Below are 11,581 nucleotides of genomic sequence, written 5' to 3'. Positions count from 1 at the left end.
GAACAAATTTTTGTAAAAATAGATTCACATTTAGAGCACATATACACTATCGGCCTATTTAAAGGCGGGGGGTTTCTAGGTCACGCTAATGTCAGTACATTTCAAGGTCCAACTGAGCATGCTCTGTTACACAGCTGTACACCGCCAGTCCCTAAAGGCCCGCTGTCTGTCATCTCCATTTTCCTACCCCCACAAAGCCCACCCCATTGTTTAAGAGTGTGAAATAATGCAATAATCACCCTGCATGTCAGTGATTCTTGGGACAGTGTGCCCAGACCCGAAAATGACCTCGCCACTGTGAGCTGGAAACAAGAAAAATGCCCGAAAATTCAACACTTTGTTTTGTTCCATTAGGTTGCTCTTGTGAAGGCTTATAGCATTTCCTCCTGTTTTTTTTTCATACTCAAGCCAGTACAGCACAGTCTGCATAAGTTCAGTTGTGTGCAACAGGGGTGTCACCTTGTGTCACAGACGTAGTGAACATCAAAAGATGTGTGATGAAGAAAAGAACATTTTGTCCCTTCGTGCAGGTTTCTCAGAGTTATATTTCCTCTTACTGACAATACTTTCATTTGACAGGCACCTTGTGAAACTTATGATAAAGATCGTGTTTTTTTAGCAGTTTGATTTATTGTATGTTGTTCTTCAGTTAATATTAATCGTTGACCTAAATTTGCTGCTTCTTTCCCTTTTATTGAAAATAAGTGCAGCATGTCTGCCCTCAGGGAGTGGGGAATTACATATACTGTAAATTCACTGTTCTTTGTTCACTTATTTCCAAATGAAGCTCAACATTGTGACCATTGTTACATTGTCTCAAACAGACGCACTCAGAGGCAAAAGCTATATATATATATATGTCATCGCCATAGTTCGCAGGCTGTGTGCTAAAACTCATGGGAGCTTATACCCACCAGCTGGACAATGACCAGTCTCATAAACTCCTCTTGACCCCCTTTCTCTCCCCTAACCTCAGAGTCCAACAGAGGGGAAATATACAGAGACATGAGCAAGACAGAGAGGGAGAAGGAGGGATAGAAAGAGAGATAAATTACCTTTGCAAAAACACTGTAAAGTAACACTTTAGTAACTTAAAGTTACTGAAAGTTACTTTTCAGTAACTTCTGGCTGCACTCCTCAACCAACCTCTGTGTCAGAGATGTGATTCAGAGAGAGAGAGAGAGAGAGAGAGAGAGAGAGAGAGAGAGAGAGAGAGAGAGAGAGAGAGAGAGAGAGAGACCCCTCCCCAGAAAAACTAGTCATCTCAGCATGTCACCTCATTAGTGAGAGCAGATGACGATTCAAAAGAGAGAAAGAGACGAAGGAGAGGTCATTGTATGAGATGAGAGACTACTGATTCCAGTATTTTTAGATATATTTATATATGCTGGTATCAGAATATACTGTCCAGACTTTATCCATGTCCATCAACTTGACTGGTTGATGCTCTTTTTTCCCCCCCTTTATGTTGTAAAGTTATAGAAACAAGTGGGGCAACTTTGAAAAAAGAAAAGAAAAGAGAAGAGGACTGAACTGTGCGATCTCTATGTAGAGGTACCCCGTTTTGGTTGTTTTTACTTTCCTGATACATATCTGGACCGTGTTTCCCTCTTCACCATGGCGGGCAGGTGGAACCTCCTGATACTGGGTGAGTCACATCTGTCATCCATTTGCACAGTAGTTGGGATGGAAAATCATCTGTTGAGAAAGTTTGAAAATGTTCTGGGACCCAAAGAGGGAAACTAACTGGCTACAGTTGCCTGAAAACCTTTTAGAATAGGGATATCTGTATATCTGTGTGTGTTTTCTGTTAAAATAAAATTTTAGACAACAAAAAATCATGTTGTGTGACACATTTTAACACACTGTATAATGTAATTAAATGTATACCTTTGATCAAGTAAATGATTGTATAATAATAGTCAAGTCAAATTTGTTTATAGAGCACATTTATAAAAACAGGTGTTGACCAAAGTCAAAAAAATAATCACATGATCAAAACAAAAATGTGTAAAGTAAATGACTTTAACCAACAAAATTAAAACAATTTTATACTGTAATGTTTATTTCTAAATTCCATATGTTTCTACTTTGTTTAACAACCTTCAGCTGAGATCAAATCTGCCAAGTCTCCCAAGCAGAAATTATAATAGTGAGAAACTCAAACTTCCACAGTTCTTCATTAATGCGAGCCTCTCAGCAGCAGCCAGAGCCTGAAGCCTGAAGCCTAGTGTGGGAAAGAGCCCCAATGAATTAGGAGAAAAGGAAGGAGAGTGATGCTGAACACAGCAGCTTTTCTTCAAACAACTCACTATCTGGGTCCCACTGCACAGAGGACCTCTGTTCTTCTGCTTTTATAGTGATATTTATACACTATGAGCTCATCGCACAACGCCCACAGTCACATAGGAAGAAACTATGTGTTGCCATGAGGCAACGCAACATTGAGAGATGACAACTTATTCAAACCACTAATTCACTTCATAATATCATGATAACAATCTTAGCAAGCCTGCTTTTTGTTTGGTAGAATCCTGTTACCTGGATATGAATGCAATCGTTATGATTATCTCAAAACACTTCTCCTCAAAACTTACCCCCAATAGCTACTGTATCCAGCCAACAGTTTTTACTGTGAACTACTTTCTTCCAAAGGTAAAACAAATAGTGAAAATGTTCACAGAGAGTTTAAGTACAAAATAGTATTCAACTCCAATTTAATAGTTTTGTAGCAATCCTCTATGTGATTTGAATAAACTGGCCCTCTAATTAACAATTAACTAACTGCTACTTTTGATAATTGTACTGGATTTATTGTTTAAACTGATAATGGGGGGGGGGGGACTGGACCGTTTCTTCCTGTTTCCATATGCTTAGTGCACATTACACCCATCTGGCGTCATTTAAGCGACCACAGAGGACTGACTCTGCACTCGAGCAGTTTGAGGATGTATTGCTTTTTTTGTGCTTGTGCCACAACAGCTGATGTTTCCTCCTACATAGGAAGCAGAGTTCTGCAGACACCCATGTTGAAATATGGTGCAGATGCTGTTGGAACAATCTGAGGAAATGAGGGAATCTACCTTTGCTGCAGAGCATTTTTAAATCTCTGAACATTTTTGATGTTATTTATGTGGTCAAACTGGGCCTTAATGCTGCTGTAGCTACACAGAAAAATTTTAGAATGATTTTTAAGAAGTGGTTAGTGTAGATTAAGCATGGGTGGCAGGGTAGCAGATGTAGCTTTCATGCTAAGAAAGTGTTAAACTTGACTGACAGTTACTTGCTTGCTTTTCAGCTCTGTACCTCTGCCTCATCATGGTCCTGTCGAAACCAAACTGCCCTAATGGATTTAATTCTGTGGAGCAAATATGCACTGGTATGACAAACAGACTTATTTCAATACATAACCCATCATAGTAAAACAGCCATGTTGTGGCATGTGTGCGTTTTTCTCATCTTTGCATATAGAAGTTAGAAACTGAAAATATATGATGTGGTTCACTAAATGATGCATTCAGATATAAAATAGCGTATACAAATTGCATTTGAAATGTATTATTAACCTAACTTGATTTAGGGAAAAGCGTCTAACTTGCATCCATTTTACTCACATTCATGCTTCCTTAATTAAGATGATGATGAATGTGAAGTGGATGAGGACTATCCTGATGATGTTGGGCCATGTGGAGAGAACACGGCCTGTCACAACACGATCGGCAGCTTCTACTGCCAATGTGCTGATGGCTTCACATCATCAACAGGCGCACAGAATTTTTCAGCTGGAACATCAGCAACATGTAAAGGTAAGTCATTGTGGAAATTGAATCCATGTAAGCAGAGAAAGTTTTACTGCTGCAGTCGTCATCTAAGTATAACAGTCCTGATCTTTTGCTTTAAGACATCAATGAGTGCTTGGAAGACAAAGACATCTGTGGACTTAATGCCAAATGTTTCAACTCAATTCCACATTATTCCTGCATTTGTGATAATGGATTCATTTCCACTACTGGAGTGGAACGCTTTCGCCACGGTGACAAAGTTACATGCAGAGGTGAGCTGCTTATCAGTACCCTATGAGATAATACCGTGGTAGGTTATGATCTTTAAGTATAATTGTTCTCTCTTGATGTGACTGCAGTGATATGATGGTATCTTTTTCTGCTTAAGATAAAGAAAACAGTGGTGGTTCAGTGATGGTTTCCTTTCTCACTTATTCTAAGATGTCTTCTTTCTGCTCATGTAGATATTGATGAATGTCAAGAGGAAAATGTTTGTGGACAAAATGCAGCATGCGTCAACACACCAGGCAGTTTTCACTGTGTCTGTAACGCTGGCTTTGGACTAAAATCTGGCAGATCTAACTTCTCTGGCAGTCAGGAGCAATGTGAAGGTGAGGGCTATGACGTGATTCTGCAAAATACAATAATGAGTCTCACATTGTTTTAAAAAATGACTAAAGAAGTTAATTTGATCCAAATGTAACTCTGCATGTTGTTTTATCAAATTATGTTTGCACAGTGGTCTTTCAAGAAAAGAAAGTTTCGATAATTGGTTTTAGTTCTGACTTCTAAGTTGGTTGATTTAGTGATTGGCAGTTGTGTGGTTTGGTTCTGTCTGGGCTGCTTTATGTTTTCTAATCATTATCTTTAAACCTATCAAGCACCATTTTGGATAACACTTTTTCCTCTCCCTGATTTGTTTCCATTTTAGACATATGTATGATTGATAGGACAATCTGTGGAAATGGAACCTGCCACCGTGGCGCCAGCAGCCATTACTGTGCATGCCATGCAGGGTTCACTAACTATGGCAACAAAAGGTCTCGCTGCACTGGTAAGAATGCTGCAGCACTTCACTTTTTCCAACATCCATCACTGATGTTTGCTCTGTAAATATAAAAACAGAACGTTTTCATGTCCTCATGATGTGAACGTTACGGTCATCAGTGAGCACATTGTAATGAAACAAAACTTCCTGTTTCCTCAGAGTTAAACTGTGATGTATTCAAAGTTATGAACAATCTACAAGAGGTAAAGCCACACCAGAAACAAATCACAGCTCAATATATATTTAAATGACTTTTTTCCTCATACTTTCGTTTCGTTCTCCCCAAATTGCTTTCCTAGAAATTTCCCGTTGCACATGATCTCATGATGCAGTTGGAAAAAAGCTGTCTGAACCTTACAGAAAGTGAGGATCCGACAGAGCTGGATGGAGAGGACATACTGAAGGTATTTCTGTACATAAATTAATTGAAATGCAATTTGATTAAGCAAAAAAAAGGCTTCAGTTCCACAGAACAAGCACAGAAGTAGGAAGTTTTTTGCCCTTCAATCTTTGTCACATGGAGTTCACATGTCTTTGCACAGCTATGCAGACTGTTTATGTTGACCTGAGGTGGTATGCAGCCTGAATGTCTGCCTCTGACTGACTCTGTCTCCTGTTTTTCCCTGCTCATGCTGATGTCGCTCCCTCTCCCCCTCCTCTCCTGTGGCTGTAGAGACTGTTGTCTGTCATCGACGAGCTCTTGTCCGGTGGAGCGTTCAAAGATAACAGGAAAGTCTCCACCTTTCTGAACATGGTGGAGAACACTCTGAGGCTCATAGGAGCTTTCATTAAGCCCCCCGGGACAACAAGATCCTCCACTCACACAGGTACAAAGGCAATCTGTTCACGTTAAACATGTCTTCTGGTGTTTCAAAAGCTAGGTAGATTTCTCTTCTTCTGAGGTCTACAATATTACCAGACAAGCAATTCATGTTGATGAGCATGTATCTACCTGGTGCAGAGCTGGAGCTGCTGGTGGAGAAAGGGGCTGACTTACCCAAGGGAGCTGTGACCTTATCATTGAAGCATGCTCAGCTGGACATCCAGTTGGAGACCGCTGCTGGAGATCCTTCCTATTACCCTGGTAATGATCATACATATGAGCAACACGTTGGGGATCACTTTCATCAGGATGTAGACAAATGTGATGAATGTCCACTAAAATCTAGTGTTCTCCTGCTATGATTGTGAAAGGCTTTACAACAGTGTCCTTGCTGAGCTATGCAATCCTGGAGGACTCTGCCGATGGCTTCTTTGGTGGGATGAAAGCACAAGCGAACCAAAACTTTGAGCTCAACTCTAAAGTCGTGACTGCCTCTGTCAGTAACCGAAACACAAGCCACCTCAAAGAGCCAGTCAAATTGACTTTCTACCACCTCAAACAGGTAGCACCTAGTTTGCCATTAAGGATATTAATCTGTCTCCTGAGGGAAAATATTACTTGTGTGATGGTTATTTTCTCTTTTGTTTCACAGACAAATATATCCAACCACATCTGTGTGTTCTGGGACGCCTCGGAGGAAGGAGGGTCATGGTCTCCTCGTGGCTGCACAGTGGTGGAGTCCAAGCCTGAATACACAGTGTGTTCCTGCAACCATCTGAGCAGCTTTGCTGTGCTCATGGCGCTCTATGACATAGAGGTTAGAACTCTCATACATAATGATACATAGCAAATTGTGACGCTTATAGGTCAGAGTCTCTAGTTGAAACTTAAGTCTGTTTGTGTCTACTGTAATGTAAAACTGTCTCTCTGTCTTTCTCAACAGGACAAGTTTGAATTGCAGCTGATCACATGGGTGGGTCTGTCCCTTTCACTAATTTGCCTGTTCATCTGCATCCTGACGTTCTCGTTGATCCGATCCATCAAAAGCCCAAGAACCACCATTCACCTGCACCTCTGCATCTGCCTCTTCATTGCCACCGTAATCTTCCTCGCAGGCATCTCTCGTACGGAGAGCCGGGTAAATACTTCTGTAACAGCTTGCACAGTCAAAATACAGTCGAAATACAGCAGCGGAATAGTTTCTAAGAAAGAGCAGAGCTACTGAATGATTTATGTGGGTCCTGAAGATTTATAAACAACTATTCAGCAAATAGTCCCTCCCTATTTCTGTCTCCCCATGTCGCAGCATCCTTTGTCCCCTTTTTTCACTGCTGTCATCGTGATCCTCATCTCTCTCCCTACTGCATTAGGTTGGCTGTGCAGTGGTAGCAGGGCTGCTACATTTCTTCTTCCTGGCAGCATTTTGCTGGATGTGTCTGGAGGGCATACAACTCTTCAGGATGGTAGTCCTGGTCTTTAACACCAACTTCAAAACCCTCTACATGATGGCAGGTGGCTATGGAGTCCCAGCTGTTATTGTCGGTATCTCTGCCTTAGCTAACGCCAAGGGATATGGCACCAAGAAACAGTAAGTTCCCCCCACTGATGCTGATCTTGTTTTATCTTTAATTTATTCCTGATTCCCAGGTTATGTTGACATATATTCTGCTCAATAAACTCTCAACATTCATTGCAGTTGTTGGTTGAACCTGGAATTCATTTGGGGTTTCTTTGGCCCTGCCTGCATCATCATCGTTGTGAGTAAAAAATTGTTAAATTGAAAATAATCCTGAAAATGAACAGTTCTTTGAAAAAAAACAAAAAACTCTTCATATGTTGCCTTTCAGGTAAACGTTTTCTTCTTCCTCATCACTGTGTGGAAGTTGGCACAGAAGTTCTCAAGTTTAAACCCTGATTTTGACAATCTGCAGAAAATAAAGTGAGTCAGCACAAACTGCATTCAACAGTCAGTCCCACATAAGAAGTGTATGTGTGTGAATATGAATGCATATATTTGACATGTGTAACTGCACATTTGCTATATTACTGCCTCTCCAACTAAAGACAAATAAATACAGATTATTCTTCCCTAAAAAGAAGTTTAAAGTTATTTCTGGTTTAAAGTGCCTCAGTTAAGACCTGTGTGTGTCTTTGTTGCCTCCTGCAGGGCGTTCACCATTACTGCAGTGGCTCAGCTGACTTTGTTGGGCACCATGTGGATCTTTGGTTGTTTCCAGTTTGAGGAGGGCACAATAGTCATGTCTTACCTGTTCACTATCTTTGGCAGCTTTCAGGGGGTTATGCTTTTTGTCATGCACTGTCTGTTTTCCAAACAGGTGGGTTAAATCTCCTGTCAAAAATAACAGAACAAGCTCTGCTGCCTTTTTTTTCTGCTGTCAAAACTCAATTCTTGTTCTTGTATTTAGGTGAGGGAAGAATATGGACACATCCTGTCCAGATTCTGTGTTCCTTGGAAGAAGAGTTACTCAAACTTTAGCTACTCGCACACCAGCAAAGCTCATGTAAGCAGCTATTAATATTTCACCGCAGTGTCTCTGATTCAGGTTTTATCCAATACTTATGCAGTTGTATTGTATTGTGTTGCAGTGAGATACAGCATGATATCTTTATTTAGCCACCATATCTATTTTCATAAAATATTGTATCTACTTGTAGATTTACTGTATTTACTTATTGCCCAATAACAAATACCTTCACCGACCAAGCAAATCAAACATCAAGTATGCATGTGGACAGCATAGTTCAACATTTCATCTGTAATTAGATTGCTTAAGAGGCATAATGTGCTTAAGTCATTGGAAGTTTAATTTGGAAACCCTCCAAAAGCAAACACGTAATTCTTTCAGGGTTTAAAGATGATGAGGTATTGTAGGAGATGTGAAGTGAAATGTGTCAAAGTACAGCCTGATAATGAAAGAATACTGGATGTGTCTGTTGTGACTGATGGGCTTGCCTCTGTCTGTGGTCCTCAGGCATCAAAGAGCACCCAGGACACGGGAGAGTCTCGCATCTGAGCCGCTACAAAGTGACGCAGGAGTAAATTCTGATTTATTTCCTGAAGACATGCAGCCAATAGTGCCCTACCATTTGTGGTCAATGCACCGGTTTGCTTCACTGCTAAATGTTGTAAATAGTATCCTTCTTTACATTTTCTTTACCTTTTTGTTATTGAGTTGGTCTTTGTATTTGTAGCTATTTAAAATGGAACAGTTGATTGTTATAATTTTATACAAATTAGGGATTTCCTTCAAAATGAGAAAGGACATTCGACAGTTGTTAAGCTAACTCTTGATTAAAGCACATAGTGTGCTTTACTTTCATGCCCACATTTGTTTTATTTGAGTATTTACGAATGATAAAAAAAAAAAAGTCACTTGTTTTAATAAAATAATCTCCAAATGTGTGGTAGAAAATGTTTTGAAGACCTGTTTTATCAGGTTCATGTAATATGGCTTGTCGTGTTATCCAGGTACTTAATTAAACCCACAAAGACAATCTGAAAGATCTTTCAGAGGCAAGCACTTTTTTCTGTAGAACTTGTATTTAAATCGATATTATCTTAATATGACCAACAAAAAGGACAATTATACGACAGAAATAGATCTTTTTTTTAAAGTAGAGTATATTTGTGTATTGCTGGGCGATTCAGTATGTAATACAGTAAGTGACTGCATTCCTGCTCCAATCAACATGCTGTAACATGTTAAATGTATTATATCAAAGTTGTTTTTTTATTTACCCAGTTTCAAAACTTGAATGTTCAAAGATAACTTTTGTTATTATTGTCTATGAGAATATTAGTACTGTTGTAAGCACTGGCTTTATCTCACTTTATCTCACGTTTGATGTTTGGTCAAGATAAGTATTTTAGCTTCCGTATTTCCTATTTACATTTTCTGTCTTTCAAGATTAAAATTTTTTTATGAGTTTTCATACTTTTCATGCCTCTCCTGGAAGCTTTAAATTGAATAAATGTGATGATGTAAGAGCTCCACGTGATGGTCTTAAAAAATACATCTTTTACTTTATAGTTCTTTATGTCAGAGTCAAGATTTAGCAGAAATTCAGCAAGATCAAACAAAAAGTTGTTGCCAAACACATGCAAAGATGTTATCTTCATTTCCACCTTCATGTCTGACACTCGCTTACATTTGCTCACTATGGAAACACGTATCTGGCTGGTTGACTTAAAAGCTCGAGACAGTTAGACATACAGAGGAAATAGAAGATTATCTCCTTTTCCTTCCTGTTTGTGTGGGATACCGACATGATGGTCTCAAAAACAACTAAACTAAACTGAATTTAAAGGAGTAAACTAACCTTAAGTAGTCCTGAAAACACATTGTACTGTATAATATTTTAGAGTATTCCCTCTTTAACATTTGCAAACCTCGGTAGAGTCACTTTTGATGATGATGATGATGATCGTCATGCTCTTTCAAACTCCTTTCATGTCCGTCTCTGTACTTACTGTATGTTTATGTGACTGAAATAGGGAATAAGTACCAGCTGAATAACAAACTCTTGCTGCTTTGAGGGTAATGGTATTATCATTGAGAATTTGAGATACCTGACTTTTTTTCACTGTTGAATTATTCAGCTAGCACTGGATCAATACTACAAAATGAAAGTGATCGCTGAGATCCCTCTCTGGTATAAAGAAATCCTGCAGAGAAGATGAATAGATGGAAGGTCCACATCCAGAGGGGGAAAGAGCAGGGAAAATGCAGATCCGGCATGTAGATATAAAATAGCTTCCAAACCTCTGGAGAGAGAGAAAGCCGGACCCGGGAGAAAGCGAATCTGTCAGAGAGGCAGGGGAAAAGGAAGGGAGGAAAACGAGAGCAAATGATTGTGAACAATAGTGATTAGTACTGAACGTGGCAAGTCGGGCAGCTCTGCGGGCAAGAGAGACATATTCGTCCTCTCTCATTTACTCTGAGCCGTCCCAAATAATCCAGTGTTCATCCGCTGTCCACTGATGGTAAGTTTAATTTATTATTCATAACCATTTCATGGTAATTTACTTCATAGATACTTATCAAATAATTACCTGGTAGCAAACGAGATCTCTGAGAAAGCTGTAGGATTCATCCTTTATTTCATCTATTTAATCATAATCATTATCAGTGAGAGCTGTGAGCATTTCAAGAGCGATTCAGACATCTTGAAGGCTGTATTTGAGATGTGGATAATGCAGAAGGAGCACTGCTCCAGGGTCAGCTGGGTTGTTGCTAAATGTTTTGTTCTATTTAAAGAACACAGTAAAATAATAATTAAACAAGAGCAGCAGCCTAGGTGTTTGAGAACACATACAGTATCCAGTATCTGTCTGAAGAATTTGCATAATAAATGATTTCACGGTCGCCGAGACAATTTTCTTTTGTTATGACTTCCTCCCAATCCTCAATGTAACCCCTGGATTCCTTTAAATCAAGTTCCTCTGTAATTTCCTCACACGTTACAGGAAAAACACTTCTCTCAGTGGGTTCACTGACTATTGATGAAGTAAACGAGGTAAAATATGATAATCCTTTATTAGTCCCACAGCAGGGAAATGTGCAGGATTACAGCAGCAAAGTGGACAGTGCAACAAGAGAAATCAGTAAAAACTAAAACAAGAGAATATAAGCAAAACAAGTACAATAAATAGGCAAACAGTAAAGGTATAATAAATCGCAAGAACAACAGTGTGTCCTGCATTGGGTGGGAGGTGTTGTCCATCAGGGATGCTAGCTTGGCCATCATTCTCCTCTCTCCCACCACTTCCACTGGACCCAGTGGGCATCCCAGGACACTGCTGGCCTTCTTTACCAGTCTGTTTAGTCTCTTCCTGTCCCAGCAAAGCACTCCATAAAAGATGGCTGATGCCACCACAGAGTCAAAAAAGGTCCTCAGGAGTGCTCC

The 11,581-nt window shown here is 39.7% G+C and overlaps 1 protein-coding gene across 1 annotated transcript; it reads left to right on the top strand.

Moving 5' to 3' along the window:
* The first annotated feature begins 1,300 nt into the window (after positions 1–1,300).
* LOC137878514 (adhesion G protein-coupled receptor E5) lies at positions 1,301–9,668 on the top strand. The gene is made up of 19 exons (XM_068718845.1): positions 1,301–1,648; positions 3,299–3,379; positions 3,636–3,806; positions 3,902–4,054; positions 4,247–4,393; positions 4,714–4,836; positions 4,990–5,033; positions 5,130–5,234; positions 5,504–5,657; positions 5,792–5,914; positions 6,025–6,215; positions 6,306–6,470; positions 6,597–6,791; positions 7,024–7,241; positions 7,350–7,410; positions 7,501–7,592; positions 7,821–7,989; positions 8,080–8,175; positions 8,647–9,668. Exons 1-19 carry the CDS (start codon positions 1,618–1,620, stop codon positions 8,686–8,688), a joined length of 2,361 nt encoding a protein of 786 aa, XP_068574946.1. The 5' UTR covers positions 1,301–1,617; the 3' UTR covers positions 8,689–9,668.
* The last annotated feature ends 1,913 nt before the right edge of the window (positions 9,669–11,581 follow it).

This window comes from Cebidichthys violaceus, unplaced genomic scaffold, assembly GCF_023349555.1.
Source record: "Cebidichthys violaceus isolate CVI_PGR_0920_01 unplaced genomic scaffold, fCebVio1.0.p SCAF_23, whole genome shotgun sequence".
NCBI lineage: Eukaryota > Metazoa > Chordata > Actinopteri > Perciformes > Stichaeidae > Cebidichthys > Cebidichthys violaceus.
Note: the sequence above shows the minus strand (reverse complement) of the source record. Positions and strands in the feature narration are given on the sequence as shown.